Raw genomic sequence first — 22,002 nt, 5'->3', positions numbered from 1 at the left:
AACAGTGGCAGAGAATCTAGAATGATAGCATCTAGAACTCTTTCTCTCATTCTCTCTCTGGCATGCATGCCCCTCCCCCCCAGACAACACGAACATGCAAATGCACACCCCTTGGATCGTGCATCTTAGAAACATAGATGGTAGTTTTCTGTGGTTTGGATTCAAGTTGCAAAACAGATCCTAACTTAACAGTCGCTCTGAAGTGTGTTGAGATGGTGCCTCGGAAAGACCTCCGGAATTTTGGCTGTGGCAGCACTGTCACTGAAAAGGGTGCCTCCCTGGGATTCAAGGTTAGGCAGGCCAGCCCAGGCATAGAGGTTGACTCTGGCAATTACCCTGTTCACATACTATGCAGGGCAGGCAGTGGGAACTGATGAGAAGCCCGAGTGGAAAATAAACACATTGGATTTGTTGTTGTTGTTGTTTTGAGTAGGCTCCACAGCCAGCATGGAGCCTGACACGGAACTCGATCCCGGGACCCTGAGATCATGATCTGAGCTGAAATCAAGAGTTGGCCATTCAACTGACTGAGTCACCCAGGCACCCTTCTGTGGATTCCTTATATAAATAAGCAAATAAATAACTAAGTAGTGTGATCCGAAAGGCACTCAACATCATAATCAAGAAGGCAATGCAAATCGAGACTACAATGAGACATCACCTATCTGTTAGATAGAATGGCTAATATAAGAAAATAAGTGCTAGTAAGGAGGTGAAGAAATCGGAACCTTTGTGCTTTGTTGGTAGGTTATGTCTGGACTCCTGTTTCTGTTTCATTGGTCTATGTGCTTAAAGGTGTCTGTTTTTAAACCAGTACCATGTTCTTTTGATTACTATAGTTTTATATTATGGTTTGAAACCAGGAAGTGGAATGACTGGCTTTGTTCTTTCTCAGGATTTCTTCAGGTATTTGGGTTTTTTCTTTTAAAGAAACTTTATTTTTTTAAAAGATTTTATTTATTTATTCATTCAGACAGAGAGAGAGAGAGATTGGCAGAGACACAACACAGGTAGAGGGAGAAGCAGGCTCCATGCAGGGAGACTGATGTGGGACTCAATCCCAAGACTCCAGGGCCATGGCCTGGGCTGAAGGCGGTGCTAAACCGCTGAGCCATCCAGGGATCCCCAACTTTATTTTTTTTAAGATTTTATTTATTTATTCATGAGAGAGAGAGAGAGAGAGAGAGAGAGAGAGGCAGAGACACAGGCAGAGAGAGAAGCAGGCTCCATGCAGGAAGCCTGATGTGAGACTAGATCCCAGGACTCCAGGATCACACCCTGGGCCCAAGGCAGGCACTAAACCGCTGAGCCACCCAGGGATCCCCAGGTATTTGGGTTTTTAAAATCCATTTACATTTAATGTAATTGCTCAGAAGACAGGATTTATGCCTGCCAATTTGCTATTTAATTTCTCTATGTTTTATGTCTTTTTTCTTCCTCTATTACCCATTATTGCTTCTTTTTTGTTAAATAGATATTTTTTTAGTGTACCATTTTAATTCCCTTGTTTCTCTTGCCATACGTTTGGAATAATTGTTTTAGTGGTTGTCTTGGAGTTTATAATTACCATCTTAATAAATAATCTGGCCTGGATGAATAACAATTTGCTTTCTGTTGTAAACAAATACATTGCTCCAATATAGCTGTGTTAGTTATTTCCTTCTTTGTACTTTTGGTTGTACTTTTAGGAAATTACTATTTTATACATCTTAAGCCCATCAACACACTTTTATTGTTATTGCTCTACACAACTGGTTTTTAAATCAGAAGAGAGAAAAGAGTAACAAATAAGAATATATTTACATTGTCTTTCATATTTACTGTGTAGCTACCTCTTTATTGCTGTATGTGGATTTGTTTTTATTTATTTTTAATTTTTAATTTTTATATTTTTAAAGATTTTATTTATTTATTTATTCACGAGACAGAGAGAGAGAGAGAGAGGGAGGGAGAGAAAGGTAGAGATACAGGCAGAGGGAGAAGCAGGCTCCATGCAGGGAGCCCGATGTGGGACTGGATCCCAGTTCTCCAGGATCAGGCCCTGGGCTGAAGGTGGCACTAAACCGCTAAGCCACCGGGGCTGCCCTATTTATTTTTATTTTTAAAGCTTTTACTGATTCATTTATTTGAGAGAGACAGAGAGAGATAGAGAGAAGTGGGGAGAGGGGCAGAGGAAGAGGGGCAAGTGGGCTCCCGGCTGAGCAAGGAGCCCAACATGGGGCTTGATCCCAGGCAGGACCCTAAGATCATGATCTGAGCTGAAACCAAGAGTTAGACGCTTAACGTACGGAGCCCCCCAGGCACCACTTCTGTATGTGGGTATAAATTACTGTCTAGGGGTGCCTGCGTGGTGTAGTTGGTTAAGCATCTGACTCCTGGTTTCAGCTCAGGTAGTGATCTCAGGGTCCTGGGATCAAGCCCCGATCAGGCTTTGGGCTCAGTGGGGAGTCTGATTATCTTCCTCTCCCTCTGCTTCTTCCTCCTGCTTGCACCCTACTCTCTAAAATAAATAAATATTTTTAAAAACACAAATTACTATTTGGTGTCCTTTGGCTTCAAATTGAAGGAATCTTTTTAATATTACCTGTAGGATAGGTTGATAGAAATAAATTCCTTTTTTTTTTGTTTATCTTAGCATGTTTTAATTTCTTTCACTTTTGAAGTATACTTTTGCTGTAGATTTTCTAACAGTTTTTTTCCCTTTCATTAATAGCTGATTTCTTTTCAAGAAGAATCTTATCCAAGATTCCTTTTCTGTGATGAGTCATTATTCTCTTGCTCCTTTCAAGATTCTCTCTTCATTTTTTGCTTTTGGCCATGTGGCTACGAGGTGGTTAGGTGTGGATCTCTTTGAGTTTTTCCTACTTGAACACTCCCCCCTAGTGTTCTTCCTGGATGTGTAGAATAATATTTTTGTTTATAGCTGGGAAGGTTTTGGCCACTAGTTCTTCTTTATATAGTTCTTCTGCCTCTTTCTCTCTCTTCTTTCCTTCTAAGGCCTCCATTGCATGTATGTTGGCACACTTGATATTGTCCTACAGGTGTCTGAGACTCTGTTCATTTTTCTTCATTCTCTTTTGTCTTTCTTAGACAGGATCATCTCAACTGATCTATCTTCAAGTTTGCTGATTCTTTCTTCTGCCAGCCCAAATCTACTGTTGAACCTCTACAGTGAATTTTTCATTTCAGTTATTATAATTTACAGCTTCAGAATTTCTATTTTTTTAATACTTTTTATCTCTCTCGTGATAGTCTCCATTTGGTGGTATATAATTCTTCTGCTTTCCTTTAATTCTTTAGACTTGGTTTACTTTAGTTCTTGAAACATAATTTATAACAGTCAACATAAAATTTTTGTCTAGGGGCACCTGGATGGTTCAGTTGGTTGAGTGCTTGTCTCTTGATTTTAGCTCAGGTCATGATTTCAGGGTTGTGAGATTGAGCCCTGCATCTGGCTCTGTGCTCAGCATGGAGTTTGCTTGTCCCTCTTTCTCTGCCCCTCCTCCTGCTCACATTCTCTCTCTCTCTCTCTCAAATAAGCAAATAAAATCTTTTTTTTAAAAGATTTCATTTATTTATTCATGAAAGACACACACACACACACAGAGGCAGAGACACAGGCAGAGGGAGAAGCAGGCTCCATGCAGGGAGCCCGATGTGGGACTTGATACCAGGACTCCAGGATCACGTCCTGGGATGAAAGCAAGGCGCTAAACCGCTGAGCCACTCAGAGATTCCTGTAAATAAACTCTTTAAAAAAATAAATAAAATCTTTGTCTAGTAAGTCTATTTGGGCTTCTGCACAGTTTTTATTGACTGGGGTGAGTTTTTTTTTCCTTTTTCATTGGCATAGTTTCTTGTATCTTTGTGTATCTCGTAATTTTTTTTTTTTTTTTTTGTTAAACACTGCATTTAAAATACTTTAATGTGGCTACTCTGGAAATCAGCCATCCACTCTCCTTTCCAGGATTTTTTGGTGCAGTTTGTTGTTGCTCTTTGTTTGCTTAGGGGTCTTCCTTGGACTAATTCTCCCAAGCATATACTCTTTGTTATGTGCAGCTTCTAAATTCTCTCTTGGTTAGCTTCATGGTCAGCTTAGACAGAGGTTTCCTTTAATGCCTTAGTCTAGTACAGCCTCCATTCTGTGCCAAGGGGCTCTTTGTGTCTGTTGGAACACAGCTTCAGTGCTCTGCCAGCTTGTAATTCTGCCTTTTCTTTCACTTCCTGCTTGAGCAGGGCCTCAAGGTCAGCCAGAAGTGAGAAATTGGGGCTCTTTCAGGTCTGCTGTGGACATGTACACAGCTTTACACATGCATATGCCTTCTAGATTCCCAGGAATATGCTGGAGCATTTGGTCAGCTTCTTGCTTGTTCCAATTGGTGTTGCCACCTTAGGCAGCTGCAATGTTAAACACTTGCTACTGAGTGTTTTTGGCAAGCATTCTGGCATAAAGCTTTTCCCAGTGAGTGAGCTCTGCATCAGGTCAAATAAATACAAATCCTATGTATGGACTCTTCCTGGAAGTTGACAGATAGTGACAATTCTCTGGGAAGGAGCATTTGGGGAGCTTAAAATTGTTTTGCTTCCTTCAGTGAGTGCTACTTTTTGCAGGGACTGTGTTTATGAGATTGATGGTTTTTAAGGCTACCAAGGAGCTGAGAAATAGGCAAGTTAAATGCTACAAACCTCACTGTTCTTAGCAAGGTACTTGTCTTGAAAAAATATTTCTTTGGTTGTTACCAGACATTAATTTCCAGGGTTCTGAAAAGGTCGTTTTTCCCCACTAGTGTTATTTTTTTTTAAGATTTTATTTAAATAAATAAATTCATGAGAGACACAGAGAGAGGCAGAGACACAGGAAGAGGGAGAAGCAGGCTCCCTATAGGGAGCCCAATGTGAGACTCGATCCCAGGACCCTGGGATCATGTCCTGAGCTGAAGGCAGATGCTCAACCACTGAGCCACCCAGGTGCCCCTCCCCCCTAGTGCTCTTGCTGCTTTTTATGGAGAAGCCGATTTTCCAAGGTCCTTGCTCTACTATTCCAGAAGTGCTTCTTCCACTGGATTTTTAGAAAAGGTTTCTTGGGGTCAGGGTAGATTAAAAATCCTAGCACAAACATGGTAAGATGGACCTGCATGACTGTAGTAGAGCTGATAGGTAACTATCCTTTAAAGTACTAGTTCTTAAGCCACAGAAACTTTTGGAACTCTGTGATCTAAAAACCCCTCCAAGGACCAGGGCAGAAAGTGAACAGCAAAACCAGGCCAAGTGGTCTCCATGGGCTACTGAACAAGTGAAGAGAACATTGTTGTATGAATCAGAACACAAAATATAAATGATTATCTTCTAACAATCATTTACAAACTATATGGCTACTGTTCTAGAATTTTTCAGTGGGGGACCCCTGGGTGGTTCAGTGGTTGGGCATCTGTGTTCGGCTCAGGGTGTGATCCCGGGATCTGGGATCGAGTTCTGCGTTGGGCTCCCCGCAGGGAGCCTGCTTCTCCCTCTGCCTATGTCTCTGCCTCTCTCTCTCTGTGTCTCTCATGAATAGACAAATGAAATCTTTAAAAAAATATAGAATTTTTCAGTGGAACTCACAGAATGGTTTCCTACCGTAGGGGTCACAAACTCCTGGGAGTGCATGTGGAGTAATTGACGGTCCTCAAATCCAAATGGAAAGGAAGCATCATTAGTAGAGTGAATACATCTGTTTTGTACTTAGATGTACTTTCAAGTGTATACTGCCACTAATAAAGACACAGATCTATTTAAAGCAACAACAACAATAACAGAACCCTAGCACCGAGACTGTTGATCTAAGGTAGGCAGCTGCAGAGACCAGGGGAGCGCCTCCATTTGTCTCTGCAGGTTTAGCATGGGCACTAGCCAAGCAGCATTTGACTGCTTCCTTGTGTCTTCCTGGCTCCTAACATTTTATCCATCATTTGTCCACCAATCCCTCTTTCCCTCTTCCTCCTCCCTTTCCTCCTTCCTTCCTGTCAACAAGCATTTACTGACCATCTCCTGAGTGCCTAAGGGTCCAGTCCCGGTTCCAAGGAGCCTCTGCTTTGGTGGAGAAGGACAGGTGTGCAGGGATGCCTGGGTGGCTCAGTGGTTGAGCATCTACCTTCAGCTTAGGCCCTGGTCCCCGGGTTCTGCGATTGAGTCCCACATTGGGCTCCCTGCGTGGAGCCTACTTCTCCCTCTGCCTATGTCTCTGTCTGTCTCTCTCTCATGAAAAAATAAGTAAAATCTTAAAAAGAGAGAGAGAGAAGGACAAGTGTGCAGAGCAGACCACCACAACCAGGCACAGAGGTGCTGGGACAGAGGCAGATATCTGGGGATGGGGGAGATGGGGAGAGTGGATGTTCATGGGGAAAAGAGTGTCTGGATGGAAAAAGCATCCTGCCCAAGGTCCCTAGAAAGAGGACCCCAGAGTGCAAGAGTAGTGTTGGGCTTCTGAGGCTGAGAAATGGGGGAGATGAGAAATCTATTCCATTATGATGGAAGTGTGTAAACACTGTAGGGTTCTGGAGGCATTTCCAGGCAAAGACTCTCTCGGCCTGGGTCAGCTCTGTCTGTAGGTCCGTGGCGGCAGCTATAGCAGGAAGGCATCTTGGCCAGATATCAGTCCACCAGACAAAAAGAGCCCTTCTCTGTGAGATGCAGGAAAAGGCCTGGTTTGTACAAGGGAAGACACCAAAGTCAGGATGTGTATGGATATGAAACTATCTGGAAATAAACAGGAGGCCCAGCCAAAGCTAATCTGAGAGGGACATCTGCTCTGTGCTGCTCACACCATTCCCCGAAAGGCAGAGAATTAGGATCCCGTGTGGGAAAGGGCAAGAGGGGGTGCTGCCCATCCCTTGGCCAGCTGCTGACCTCACACAAGACACTTATCCACTTGGAGCCTCAGTTTCCTTATCTGCAAAATGGGGATGATAACACATTCTTATCTTTTCCATGGCTCTGTGAGGGTCACATGAGATGAAGGCCTTCAGAGGACCCAGCACAGAGGCCCAACAAATCCTTGTCTTTCTTTGACTTTTAGATGTTTTTTTTTTTAAGTTTTTATTTATTTATGCATGAGAGACACAAAGAGAGAGGCAGAGACATAGGCAGGGAGAGAAGCAGGCTCCCTGCAGGGAGTCCAATGTGGGACTTGATCCCAGGACCTCGGATCACGCCCTGAGCTGACTGCAGATGCTCAACCACTGAGCCACCCAGGTGTCCCTGACTTTTAGATTTTTTAAAACTGGAGTCCTAATTCAAATGGATTTTTGAGTAAGCTGGGTAATATTATACTTTGTCCTAAAACAAGTCACTATGTATTCCTCATTTCCTTTCCTAAAGGACATCAGAAGCTACAATAAAATGCAACGAAACTTTTTACAAGAGTAGGAAAGAGAGCTGAGTCATGAAGTGTGTTGTGGAAAGCTGGTAGTGGTGTGTGTGTGTGTGTGTGTGTGTGTATGTGTGTGTGGCGGCGGGATTACACACAAAACCCAGAGTAAAGAGAAGTGCTAGCAACCAAACGCAAAATGGCCTCAGCTCTGGAAGTCAAAGTGTGCAGAGATCCATGAGGAGTGTTTCCTAGCAGTGAATTCTAGGGCGTTTATCTTGAAGTCCTCTACCTAAGGAATTAGATAGGGCAAGCAGGCAGTGGTACAGGGGCGGGAAGCCCATGCTGGTGCCAGGGAGAAGACTCTGAGGTCCAGAGAGAATGTGCTGCCCTGTTGCCCCCTGGGTTACAATCTGCCTGGGGTCCCATAGGGGCTGGGCTCCTCTGGCATCAGCTACTACGCTCTCCTGGTGAAGCTGCTTAGGAGCTGAGCATGTGTGCATTCATTCCTTCTCTGTCGTGTGGACGTGCTTCCCTGAGCCTGCGGGGTGCTGGGCTCTGCACTGGGTGCCGAAGACTCCGGGTGGGAGCCCCTAGCCGGCTGGGTCAGAGGAGGCTTTTTGGAGGAGATGCCTGAACTAGATGTAAGGACAAATAGTAATGAACTTGGACAGAGACTCTGGGTAGAGGAGGAGATATCATGGGCAGGCTCGGGGTGGGAGGCCCTGACCCCCAGGTAAGATTGGAGGGGGGGACATTGTGGGGTCAAGGATGCTGCCCTAGAGTCTGCATGGGAAGGCTGTGGCCGGAAGTCTCCCTGAGATGATGGGGAGCCTGAGAAGAGCATGTAGGGTGGCAGGTGCTGGGTTTGGGGTGGGCAACATTCAGCCCCCCGGCCCAGAGATGACTAGGAGGAGGTGTCATCAATATCATGGGGGAGCTGAAGCCACAGGGTGGCAGAAAGGACAGAAGAGGGCCACAGGCAGGCTTGTTTGAAAGTCAGGTAGGGTCCCAGGGAACAAGTAGAGAGGGAGGGGTGGGAGATGCGGGAGCAAACAGACTGGAGTTGAGCCAGGAACACGGGGGCAGGGCTGACAGTCAGGATCAAGGAAGAGATGGCACAGGGGCACAGCGTCTGCCAGCATGGCCATGGGAGGTCAGAGGGCCTCTGGGCAAACTGATGTCGGTGGCAAGGCTGTGGAGGGACCAGAGGACTGGGATGATGGAAGCTGAGGGTGTGGAGCAGGGGTGGGCACCAGGTAGGTCTAGAAGCTTCATGGCCACAGGGTAGGGGGTGTGCAGGGTGAGTGCATTTTGGGTGGAATGAAGGTGGCAGAAGGGAGGGGGCGGCAAGTATAGGTGAGTCTGCGGGCCGAGTGTCAGGACAGTGGAGGAGTCCCCTCCTGGGACTGTGCCCGGGGAAGGACAGTCCAGGTCTGGGGAGGGCAGGGGATGCACCCAGCAGGCCAGTTCATTGTGCGGAGGGACCCCTGGTAGAGACAGGGGCTGGTGGAACCATCACTAGCTCCCACAAAGGGAAGAGGATGTTTCAGGGGCTGACAGTGACCTTTGGGAGTGGCCAAGGGTGCAGAGGGACTGTCACTGGAAGCACAGATGCGGAGAAGCCAAGGTAGACAGTGTTGGACCCTGGGGCTTAGGGGACAGTGGCCAGCTGTGAGGGAGAGGAAGGCCCGGCCCCGGGGTCCAAGCATCCCAAGTTACGAGGAGGAACAGGTACTGGCACCTGCGGCCGGGTGTCAGGCCAAGGGCGGACTTGCTGGCCTGGGTTTGGAAATCAAGAAAACCAAGGACTCACCAGGGTCGCCTCTTCTTCCAGCCTTGCCACGCCGTCCGGGAGGGCCTGGGCAGGAGAACAAGACACCGGTTGAGAAGGGAAGCCAGGGGATTTGAGCACAGCCCACCCAGCCCTGTGCCCCTGCTGGCCACACAGAAACATGTCGTGGCCTTCCAAATACCCGAACTCGGGAACAAGAGGCACTGTCTTGTCCACTGCCTGTCCCTCCTCCACCACCTGGAACTTTCCGTACCTCCCTCCCCCAGAGCCCAGGGGGGAGCTGCTGATGAATTGCTCATGTTTTATGGCACTTAAAATCCACACCAATGTGCGATGGCCTGTGTCCACAGATTTGCTTTTTTAAGATTTTATTTTTTTATTCATGAGAGACACACAGAGAGAGCAGAGACAGGCAGAGGGAGAAGCAGGCTCCATGCAGGGAGCCTGATGTGGGACTTGATCCCAGGACCCTGAGCCAAAGGCAGAAGGTCAACCACTAAGCCACCCAGGGGCCCCCATCTTAGCCATTTTTAAGTGAACAGTACAGAAGTGTTAACTGTACGCATGTTGTGCAAACAGAGCTCTAGAACCTTTTCATTCTGGAAGATTTGAAATTCTATCTGTGGAACAACTCCCCTTTCCCTATCTTCCAGCCCCTGGCAACCACCACTCTATTTTGTTTCTAAGAGTTTGCTTATTCTAGGCATCTCATTTAGGGGCAATCATACAGCATTTTTTTGTGACTGGCTTATGTCACGTTGCATAATGTCCTCAAAGTTCATCCATGTGGTAGCAAGTGACAACTTCCTTCTTTTTAAGGCTGAATAATATTCCACCGTATGCATACACCATGTTTTCTTTTTTTTTTAAGCTTTCAAAGGCTTTAATTAATTAATGAATTGGCTTTTATTTATTTATTTATTATTAATTGGAGTTCAGTTTGCCAACATATAGCATAACACCCAGTGCTCATCCCGCCAAGTGCCCCCCTCAGTGCCCATCACCCAATCACCCCAACCCTCCGCCCACCTCCCCTTCCACTACCCCTTGTTCATTTCCCAGAGTTAGGAGTCTCTCATGTTCTGTCACCCTCACTGATATTTTCACTCATTTTCTCTCCTTTCCCTTTATTCCCTTTCACTATTTTTTACATTCCCCAAATGAATGAGACCATATAATGTTTGTCCTCCGATTGACTTACTTCACTCAGCATAATACCCTCCAGTTCCATCCACGTTGAAGCAAATGGTGGGTATTTGTCGTTTCTAATGGCTGAGGAATATTCCATTGTATACATAGACCACAGCTTCTTTATCCATTCATCTTTCGATGGACACCGAGGCTCCTTCCACAGTTTGGCTATCGTGGCCATTGCTGCTAGAAACATCGGGGTGCAGGTGTCCCGGCATTTCATTGCATCTGTATCTTTGGGGTAAATCCCCAACAGTGCAATTGCTGGGTCGTAGGGCAGGTCTATTTTTAACTCTTTGAGGAACCTCTACACAGTTTTCCAGAGTGGCTGCACCAGTTCACGTTCAGGAGGGTTCCCCTTTCTCCACATCCTCTCCAACATTTGTGGTTTCCTGCCTTGTTAATTTTCCCCATTCTCACTGGTGTGAGGTGGGATCTCATTGTGGTTTTGATTTGTATTTCTCTGATGGCAAGTGATGCGGAGCATTTTCTCATGTGCATGTTGGCCATGTCTATGTCTTCCTCTGTGAGATTTCTCTTCATGTCTTTTGACCGAGTTCAAAAAGGGTGTTGCCTGTGTTCTCCTCTAGGATTTTGATGGAATCTTGTCTTACATTTAGATCTTTCATCCATTTTGAGTTTATCTTTGTGTATATGTAAGAGAATGGTCTAGTTTCATTCTTCTGCATGTGGATGTCCAATTTTCCCAGCACCATTTATTGAAGAGACTGTCTTTCTTCCAATGGATAGTCTTTCCTGCTTTGTCGAATATTAGTTGACCATAAAGTTGAGGGTCCACTTCTGGGTTCTCTATTCTGTTCCATTGATCTATGTGTCTGTTTTTGTGCCAGTACCACACTGTCTTGATGACCACAGCTTTGTAGTACAACCTGAAATCTGACATTGTGATGCCCCCAGATATGGTTTTCTTTTTTAAAATTCCCCTGGCTATTCGGGGTCTTTTCTGATTCCACACAAATCTTAAAATAATTTGTTCCAACTCTCTGAAGAAAGTCCATGGTATTTTGATAGGGATTGGATTAAACGTGTATATTGCCCTGGGTAACATTGACATTTTCACAATATGAATTCTGCCAATCCATGAGCATGGAATATTTTTCCATCTCTTTGTGTCTTCCTCAGTTTCTTTCAGAAGTGTTCTGTAGTTTTTAGGGTATAGATCCTTTACCTCTTTGGTTAGGTTTATTCCTAAACACCACGTTTTCTTCATCTATTCATCTCATCAGGTGATGGATGCTTGGGTCGCTTCTACCTCTTGACCATTGTGAACAGTGCTGGGATGGACAGGGGTGTACAACCATCGCCTCAATATCCTCTTTCCATGGGATGCCTGGGTGGCTCAGTGGTTGAGTGTCTGCCTTTGGCTCAGGGCGTGATCCCCGGGTCCTGGGATTGAGTCCCACATCGGGTTCCCCATGGGGAGTCTGCTCCTCCCTCTGCCTCTCTCCCTGTGTCTCTCATGAATAAATAAATAAAATATTTGAAAAAAAAATCCTCTTTCCAATGCTTTTGGATATATATCATACAGCAATTCTAGTTTTACTTTTTGGAGGTACCTCCGTACTGCCTTCTGTGCTGATACCACCATTTTACATTCGCACCAACGAAGGCCTCAATTTCTCCATAGCTTCACTGACACTTGTTAGGCTGCCCTAATGGGTATGATGTGATATTGCATTGTCATTTTAATTTGCATTTCCTTAATAATAATTAATGATGTTGAGCATCTCCTCTTAGACCTGTTGGCTATCTGTATGTGTGTCTTCTTTGGAGAAATGTTTATTCACTGTCCGTTTTTTAGTTGGATTTTTGTCATTGTTGAGTGACAGAGTTTCATATTCTGGATATTAACCCCTTATCAAGCACATGGTTTGCAAACATCGTCTCCCATTCTATAGGTTGTCTTTGTGCTCTGTTGATGGTTTCCTTTGCTGGTTGGAAGTTTTTAAGCTTGAGGTGGTCCATTTTATCTATTTTTGCTTTTGTTGCCTTTTTAACCTTCTGAGTTAATTTTTGTCTATAGCGTGAGGTAAGGGTCCCACTTCAATTCTTTTGCATGCAGATATTCAGTTTTCCCAACACCACTTGTTTAAGAGACTGTCTTTTCCCGACTATATAGCCTTGGCACCTTTGTTGAAGATCATTTGACCATCTAAGTGATATAGCCCTGAATATTGAGAGCAGAAATTAATGCCAGTTACATGGCTCTTGTTTTCCCTTAATACCAGACACAGACCTTGAGTTTTGTGCTGGAGTCACCCATGGGCCATGTTGACTTGGCATGGCTGAGATTCTGGCATTCTCATAACAGACAACAGCTCCTCACACTGGCGAGGGACTTGCAGCTTATGGAGGACCTCCAGGTCTGTAACCTCAGTTGAGGCCTGCTCACGCCCATACCACTGGGTCACTGGCCAACTTGACATCTCCATGTGGATCTCACCAACATCTTGGGCCTGTTGTGGCTGAAACATACATCCTGGTCTCCTTCCCAGCTGGTGTGTGCAGCAGGCCTGGTGTTAGGCTTTTTTTCCTCTCTGGGCACATCTGTTTTCAGGGAGAGTGAGGGTGTGGGAACAGGAACCCCACTGGCACACAGAGCATCATGCTTCTCTGCTTGTAAGAGGAAAAAGGCCCACTTTCACTCACAAGGCCCAGTGCGTTGGTCAGGTCACTGGCTTCCAGGCTTTCACCAGGCCACAGAAGCTCATGCTTGGCTCAGCAAGCTTCAGCAAGCACGTTTGGCCTCAGACTGAGGGGGGACATGGCAGGAGGGGGTCTCACAAGTGGGAGAGTAAGACAGGCTCTTCCTGGGTCTGAAAGCTAGAGCACACCATGGTTTCCTGCTGGTCATTACTGGGCATGACTGTAAAATTCTCTGTCTGTGTAACTCAAGCCAGATGAAGATATTTGCCTTCGTTGAGGCAGCTGAACTAATGGATTTGTCTGGTGGTTCTCCTGGGTGGCATGGTTAGGCAGAAGGCCCAATGAGGAGGGGTGCTAGCAGGCGAGCAGCTGCCTGGGCAGGGTGCAGCTGCCCGGGCTCTGCCTCCCAGAGCCTTTGGGGAAGTTTCCAGCAGGCCTGGAGTGGGGTAAGGCCCAGATATACCTGGGCATCCAGGGCCTATGGGGCTGCAGGCTCATGAGGCTGGGTGGGACTCCCAATTGAAAGGGCCTAGGTAGAAAAAAGAGAATGAGCCTGATGCACTTGAACCCTCTCCAAGGCCAACCCAAACCAGACACTAGAGGCTGCAGCATGAACAACTCACACTCTGACGATTGGTCAACCCTTTGTGCAAACTAGCGAAAGCAGGCCCCTGGCCCAGTAGTTTGCCCCAGAACTTTCTCCTTGCTGTTTTTCTCCTTTTTCTTCCTTTGTCCAGTGGGAAAACTTCTCCCACTGCCAGCACACACTCAGACATTCAGGCTACCCTGGGAGGCATCTGGGAATTTGTCTAGATTGGCCTGGTATGTACAGATGGGAAAAGTGAAGTTTTGAGGGGGAACGCAGGTCTTGCCCAAGGATGCTGTTGGAAAAGCTGTTCCAGCTGGAAAATCTGCATGTGATGAAGCCCAGGTCCTGCCCCACCTCCGCATGGGACCCACACAGTGGCATCTGTGAGGTGTCTTTCCAGTGGCTGTGTACAACAGACACCAACCAGAAGGTGGCAGCGCAAGAGGAGAAAGACATGACTCATATGGCTGTCTGCCTGGAGTAGTTTACTCAACCTCTCTGGGCCTTAGGTTCCCAACCCACAAGTGTTGGGGTGGCAGGATTATAGGTGCCGTGCAGAGCCATTAAACAGAAGGGCTGGCAGCGTTTCTACCAGCTGCACAAACGAGGGGCCTATTTGGGATCCCAATAAGTAACTGGCTGGATGGGCCTTTGGGTCTTTGGAACATGGGGGCACTGATGTAAATGGGCTCTTATGTGTCCCCCAGGGTGGGTAAAGCCTGACACAAAGCAGCTGCACTCCAGTGACTTTGTGGGCAGGGTTGGAATCCAGATGCAAGGCCAGTCTGAGGATTTTCCATGTTCCTCCTCGTGGCCTGCCTGCAGACTTAGAGATCAGGACGCATGGGCTGGGCATGGGGCTTCTCAAAGAAATCCTGAGGTTTCAGGCCAAGCCTGGGCTCCAGCCAGCTGCAAAATGACCATAGATGCCTACAACAACCATCTGCATAGTAAGTAACCACGGAGGATGAGGGTTTTCGCAAGCATTGTTTGAAGCCAGACAACATGGGGCCGTTTCTAACTCATAAAAATCTCATCTCTGGTTAGGCTAGAGAACTCACGCCACTTACCAGTGGGGTTCCAAAGCAGGGCCCGAGTGCCAACAGGCTCCTCTGGAGGTCTGAACTCTGGGGATGTGGCTCTCAAAGTGGTGGTCTCCTCAAGTGTAACTGGCACCAACCTCCCCTGGGACCCCTCTTCCAGCAACATCTGCCTTATTACAGCCCTGGGCCTGCCCACCTGGCCAGGTCACATGGGGGATAGCCTGCCCAGGCTCCAGTGGGTGGGGATGGGTGACCTGCGAGTCACCCAGTCCTCGGCCCTCCCCACGCTCTTCCCTCCTGCTGGCCCCTAAAGGCTGAGGCTTTTGCACAATTCATCTTATTGAGTCTATACACAGTTCTAGAAAGTGTTTTCATCTCTTTCCACTCTCTTCTCCTTCAAGACTGAGGAAAAGGAGGGGTACCCAGTAGCTCAGCGGTTGAGCATCTGCCTTTGGCTCAGGGCGTGATCTCAGGATCAAGTCCCGCATCGGGCTCCCTGCATGGAGCCAGCTTCTCCCTCTGCCTGTGTTTCTGCCTCTCTCTCATGAATAAATAAATAAAATCTTAAAAAAAAAAAAAAAAGAAATGCTCTTAGGGTCCTCAGCTCCCAAGGGCTGGAGCATGACCGTGAGTTCAGGTTGGCCTCTTGGAGACCACAGAAATGTTGTTGGCCGAGTGGCTGATGACCGTCCACAGTGGAGTGTCTCCTGAGAGCCTGGCACTGTGCAGGCCCAGGGACCGGCGGTGTCCCTGAGATCACACAGCAAGGAGACGGCAGAGCAGAGATTTAAACCCAGGTCTGTGTGACTCCAGCGCTTGTCTTCTGAACTCCTCGGTCGTTGTGACCAAGGCCAAGCTCTTCTCATCATCCCAGGGCGTGTCCAGAGCCTCCTGCAGCCTTCGGACCTGGCCCTTCTCATGGGCATCGGAGGCCCCTTTATCTGACCCTCTTCCCAGAACTCGGGGAGGGGCCTTGGGGTCTGGTCGCCTCCTTGTGGTCGCCTGAGGCCCTGGGGCCATCGTGGGAGTATGTGTTGAGCAGAGAAAGCAGAAGACGACCCTGGATGTGAGCTTCTGGGATCAGATCATTAAAACTTCTCCCCAAATAATTTTGTTTTCTAAGTTTCAGACCAACATTTGGGGAAGGGGAGTGTTCTCTGTGCTCATTTCCTGCCTGGGCTCAAGAAGCCCCGTGTCCCTTGCAGAATTGGGGGACACCTCTGGAGGGGCCCGGGGGATATGGCCCTCCTGGAGGGGCTTTGCTGCCTGGAGTAGGTGGCCAGCTGGCAGATTGCTCAAGCATGGCTGGCACCAAGGGCCATGTTGTCCTCTGGGAATTAAAATCACTTAGCTTCTTACTCAGCAAATATAGCTCATTCCAAAAGGGGTTTATTGTTCCCACAGGCTCCACCATCCATCATGCCACGGGGAGCCCTGCTGCTTTTTGGAAGGTCCTGAAGCAGTTTGGAAAACCAATGCCACAGGCTGCTGGGGTGGTCGGGCAAGTGTGTGTTTGGGACCAGGGTTGTGTCCAGACTGGTGACAGATCCCTACAGCCCCGGTGACCAGACCTTAGCCTACTCAGATATTGTGCCATTCAGTGGCCTCAAATGTGAACACTGCTCTTTTCTCCAAAGGAGCTGATAATACTGATGGCCCCAGAGGCCCCCTGGCGGTATTAAAAACAACAGGTAGGCAACACCATTTATTGTCTGCTTTATGGTTGGTACTAATCTCGGTTCCACAGTATTAACCCATCTATTCTTCGCGTCGAACTTATGAGGACTTCATCAAGATAAGAAGCTTTTGCACAGCAAAGGATACAGTCAACAAAACTCAAAGACAACCTACAGAATGGGAGAAGATATTTGCAAATGACATATCAGATAAAGGGCTAGTTTCCAAGATCTATAAAGAACTTCTAAAACTCAACACCAAAGAAACAAACAATCCAATCATGAAATGGGCAAAAGACATGAAGAGAAATCTCAAGAGGAAGACGTAGACATGGCCAATAAGCACGTGAGAAAATGCTCTGCATCACTTGCCTTCAGGGAAACACAAATCAAAACCACAATGAGATCCCACCTCACACCAGTGAGAATGGGGAAAATTAACAAGGCAGGAAACCACAAATGTTGGAGAGGATGTGGAGAAAGGGGAACCCTCCTGCACTGTTGGTGGGAATGTGAACTGGTGCAGCCACTCTGGAAACTGTGTGGAGGTTCCTCAAAGAGTTAAAAATAGACCTGCCCTACGACCCAGCAATTGCACTGTTGGGGATTTACCCCAAAGATACAGATGCAGTGAAACGCTGGGACACCCGCACCCCGATGTTTCTAGCAGCAATGGCCACGATAGCCAAACTGTGGAAGGAGCCTCAGTGTCCATCGAAAGATGATGGATAAAGAAGATGTGGTCTAGGTATACAGTGGGATATTCCTCAGCCATTAGAAACGACAAATACCCACCATCTGCTTCGACATGGATGGAACTGGAGGGTATTATGCTGAGTGAAGTAAGTCAATCGGAGAAGGACAAACATTATATGTTCTCATTCATTTGGGGAATATAAATAAGAGTGAAAGGGAATATAAGGGCAGGGAGAAGAAATGGGTAGGACATATCGGAAAGGGAGACAGAGCATAGAGACTCCTAACTCTGGGAAACGAACTAGGGGTGGTGGAAGGGGAGAAGGGCGGGGGGTGGGGGTGACTGGGTGACGGGCACTGAGGGGGGCACTTGACGGGATGAGCACTGGGTGTTATTCTATATCTTGGTAAATTGAACACCAATAAAAAATAAATTTATTATAAAAAAAAACTTATGAGGAAAGCTACCATTGTCATCCCCATTTTATAGGCGAAACTGAGGCACAGACAGATGAACTGACCCTCCGAGTCAGTAGGTGGGGCCACACCGTGTAGACCATGAGTGCGAGCACCAAACCCTGCCATCTGCCTCCCTCACAAGGAGATGCTTGCTGGAGGGGACAGGGGCCAAACAGTCCACAAGTTCTAGAACCACTTCTTGGCATCTGTTGTTATTATGTTTTATAAAACACTGGGAACCACACAAAATGGAAGTCGTCTGGGGAAGGCTCTCAGAGGCCTGGGAATTGAAGACAGAATTAAAAGGCCACATGCTGCCACAGGCACCGGAGCCCTGACGTGACTCGGCCGGAGGCTGGCATGCCCTCCTCACGCCATCCCAAGTGTCCGCTGTTTCCAGGCTGGTTCCTGTGTCTGAGTCAGGAGCGGCTTTAATAAAGTTTTAAAACAGGGTCAAGGAGTTCAGACCCATTACTCATGCCGGTGGCACACCAGGCCCAAGGGGGGCCTGGCGGGAAGGGCTCCGGTGAGGTGGGGACAGTAAGCCCCAGGAGGAAGACGGACACGCTGCCACACGCTGGGTGCTCCTGCCGGCTCTTTAATCCCGATCGTGACTCAGGGCTGTGGATGCGGACAGGGACGGAGACCCAGAGGAGGGTGCCCTGTCCAAGTCACAGAGCCAGTCAGGAGCCAAAAGTGGGGCTCAGGCGGGTCTGCCAGCACCCGCGCTGCCCCCCCCCCCAAGTGCCTTATTTTCAGGGAAAATGGACTGTGGTTTAGGTACCAGAGCTACAATTATGGGATGTCTCATCCAGAGGCAAGAGCAAGAAAGACCTAGAAAGAAGCAGAATGTGGGTGGATGAGGGCTTCCGGCTCCAAGTGATGGGGCTCACGGAAGGGAAGCTCCCGGGGCTTCTGTGTTGTAGCCTAGAGACTTCCAGGGACGTCCTGAAGGATCCTTTTGAGTAACAGGTGTAAGGCACGTAGGTAGCGCATGTCGGGGCCACCCGGTCACAGGCCATTCCTTGGGCTTGGCAGAGCGCCTCCCCACTGCCCTTGGCTCAGATGACAAAAGCAGCAAAGCAAACTCTCATGAAGCTCAGAGGGGCTGGGACACACCAGGGCGCTTCCCTCCCACGGGGCTCAAGGCCACGAGAGCATCTCCAAAGGCTGAGGAGGCCTGGACCGGAAGGGGAGTGTAGGGAGAGACCCCAGAAAAGGGAGAGGACCTTCCTGGACTCCCGAAAGGTGGAGCTTGAGAGGTAGCCTGTATACGGAGAGAGCTGGGGCCCAGGCGAAGAAAGGTAATCGATCCTGAGAACCGTGGCTGCACCGGGGTGTACACCCGGGGCACTGGCCAAGGGTAGCTGGTGTTGGGTAGAAGAGCTTGGGGTGACCTCCGTCTGTGTCCGTGCACATTGGCATCTCCCCAGAGCCGATCACCTCCTGAGATCCTGTCTCCTGTTGGAGAACAGACTCCAGAGAGGCACACCTCAAATATACCAAATTCTTCCCCTTCCCATTCACCCCAAAGCCTTAATCACTGACATATGGGCCAGAGGATCCCTCCAGACTTAAGGAAGGCCAGGATTTATCGCTTTCAGAAGGAAAACATTCTTATTTTATTTCATGCTTAACTTAACAGATATTCATGGGGGCTTTGATTTTCATGAGAATTTCTTCATACCCTGTGGGTTAAAAGCCCCACCCTGTGCCACGCAGAGGGTTCGAGAAAAGGGCCAGTGAGGATGGGCAGCTGGAGGCCTTTGGAACGTGGCCAGCATGGTGGTGGTGGGCACAGGCTTGGGGAGTGATGCTCAGGAAAAAAGCTGGCCACTCAGCATAAGCCACCTGCTCCAAGGTGACCTGACCCTGTGGGCACTGGACTGTGGACTCTTGGCTCCTTGGGACCGGAGAACCAAGCCCTCTGGAGGGAAAGGCATGCCAGCCCCTGGCAGGGCCTAGGGCACTTTAACTTCTGCATCTAGTAAAAACAGGGGCAGCTGGGCACTAGGATGACCAACCACTGCAGTGTGCGCAGGGCTTTTCTGGGACCCTCAGTGCTAAAACTGGGGCAGTCTGAGGCAAACTGGGATGGATGGTCATTCCAGCAGGCAGCCCGTGAGGAATGGGGCTCTCAACACTGCCCATATACCACCTGCTCACCCCCTCACTGCCCACCCTCTGCCACATGGCCTTCCTTCTGCTTCTCAAATCTGCCAGGCCTAGTCCTACCTCAGGACCTTTGCACGAGGCATTCCCTCTGCCTGGGCCTCTTACACATCTCTATGAAGCTGACTACTTGCTGTGCTTCCAAGACCCTTGCCCTGACCACTATCTAAAAGTGCCCTGCCCCCGGGGATGCTCTGTGATAGTTTCCTGTTTTCTTCTTTTAAAGGTCGTATTTATTTTTGAGAGAGTGTGAGAGAGAGGACAGGAGCAATGTGGAGAGGCAGAGAGAGAGAGAGAGGAGAAGTGGGCTCCTCACTGAGCACACTAGTCCCTTGTTACAGTGTCAGGGAGGGAGAAGTACTGTCCAAAGTCAAGTGCCCCCAGCCTGGTCTTGCTGACAGGACTTGGGTCTAAGGAACCCGCTCTGGCTTCCCAGACCACAAGCCGCAGAGGTGTGGGAGGATTCGTGGGGTCCCCCAAGGGCTTCTCCCAGCATCCTGGTCCACGAGGCCTCTCTCTTACCATCCCACAGGGCCTCAGTGATTCACCCTTTGTTCCTCTTGAGCCCCAGGCCAGGGCTGAGGCACTCCCTGGAGACTTTCAGCTGGGTCTGACTGCCCTGGCCCTCATTCGCCGAGTCTGTCTTGCTCACAGGTGACTCCAGTGTTTTCCAGTTGCACTGTCTCTTATAAAGCAGGGGCTCCCTGCCCTTTGGTGCTGCTAGGGCCTACCGGGGGGTCAGGAGGTCACACGGGCCCTAGCTGGGACTGCCATCTCCGCACACGCAGAGGGGCGAGGGGGCAGGAAGGCCCGAGTACTCTGACACCTGCAGTTCCTCTTCCTGGCCCTCGGGGGTGGTCGGCCACAGTGTCCAGTTGTGTTTGAGGCAGCATTATTGTCCAAACAGCTTCACTGAGATATAATTCACATACCATATAATTCATTCAATGGCTTTGGTATATTATATTTTTAAATATTTTTCTTCTTTCTTTTTTTTTAAGATTTTATTTATTCATGAAAGACACAGAGAGAGAGGCAGAGACACAGGCAGAGGGAGAAGCAGGTTCCCTGTGGGGAGCCCGATGTGGGACTTGATCCCAGGACCCCGGGATCACAACCTAAGCTGAAGGCAGACACTCAACCACTGAGCCACCCAGGCATCCCCATTTTTCTTATTTCTTAAAAAATTGTGATGGGGTGCCTGGGTGGCATGATTGGTTGAGTGTCTGACTCTTGGTTCTGGCTCAGATCATGGTCTCAGGGTCATGGGATCGAGCCCCCATGCTCAGTGGGGGCTCTGCTTGAGGCTTCTCTGTCTCCCTCTTCCTCTCCCTCTGCCCCCCCAACTTGTGCTCTCTCTTTAAAATGAATAAATAAATCTTTAAAAAATTGTGGTAAAATACACATAAAACTTAGCATCATAACCATCATGAAGATTCAGTTCAGTGACATTCAGAATGTTCACACTGTTGTGCAACCATCACCACCACCCGTCTCTGGAACTCTCTGGTCTTGCAAAACAGAAACTCTGTCCCCATTAAGCACTGACTCCCCATCCCCCACCTGGCAGGCCCTAGAACCCTTTCCATCTCTATGGATTTGCCTGCTCCAGGTCCACCCTATGAATGGGATCACATAGGATCTGTCCTTTTGTGACTGGCTTATTTCAGTTAGTCTAATGCCCTGAAAGTTCATTTAGGTTGTACCATGTGTCAGAAGTTCCTTTTGGGGACACCTGGGTGGCTCAGTTGGTGAAGCATCTGTCTTTGGCTCAGGGCATGATCCTGGGGTCCTGGGATAGAGCCCCGCATCAGGCTCCCAGCTCAGCGGGGAGTCAGCTTCTCCCTCTGCCTATGCTACTCCCCCTGCTTGTGCCCTTTTTCTCTTTTTCTCAAATAAATAAATAAATAAAATCTTAAAAAAAAGAAATTCCTTCCTTTTTAAGGCTGAATAATATAGTCTACTGCATGTGCATACCACATTTCATTATTATATATTTTTTTTAAACACCACCAACTTATACATAACATAAAATTTGCCTTTTAGACTAATTTTCAGCATGCAGTTCAGTGGCATTAGGCACATTCATAACATTGGGCAACGATCACCACTGAAATTTCCTTTCAGAAATTTCTTCTTTCCCAGAAGAAACTCTATACCCACTAAGCATGGACTCCCCAGTCCCCCTCTGTCCCAGCCCCCCATAACTTGGAAGCTATTTCCTTTTTTTTTTTTTTTTTTTTTTTTTTAGCGGAAGCTATTTCCTATCTATGATCTGCTTGTTCTAGATATCTAGACATTTCACGAACATGGAACCGTATAGGATTTGTCCTTTTCGTGTCTGGCTGATTTCACTTGGTGTGATGTCT

General features: G+C 48.1%; 1 protein-coding gene across 1 annotated transcript in view; it reads right to left on the bottom strand.

The window, feature by feature from the left end:
- Positions 1 to 22,002, bottom strand: part of COL23A1 (collagen type XXIII alpha 1 chain) — a 322,014-nt gene that overhangs the window by 57,440 nt on the left and 242,572 nt on the right. Inside the window, exon 3 of the mRNA XM_072840567.1 lies at positions 9,162 to 9,206. Within this exon, the coding sequence (XP_072696668.1) occupies positions 9,162 to 9,206 (45 nt within the window). The remainder of the gene's footprint in view (positions 1 to 9,161; positions 9,207 to 22,002) is intronic.

Source organism: Canis lupus, chromosome 10 (genome assembly GCF_048164855.1).
Source record: "Canis lupus baileyi chromosome 10, mCanLup2.hap1, whole genome shotgun sequence".
Taxonomy (NCBI): Eukaryota; Metazoa; Chordata; class Mammalia; order Carnivora; family Canidae; genus Canis; species Canis lupus.
The sequence above is the reverse complement of the archived record's forward strand: the minus strand, read 5'-3'. Positions and strand labels throughout refer to the sequence as shown.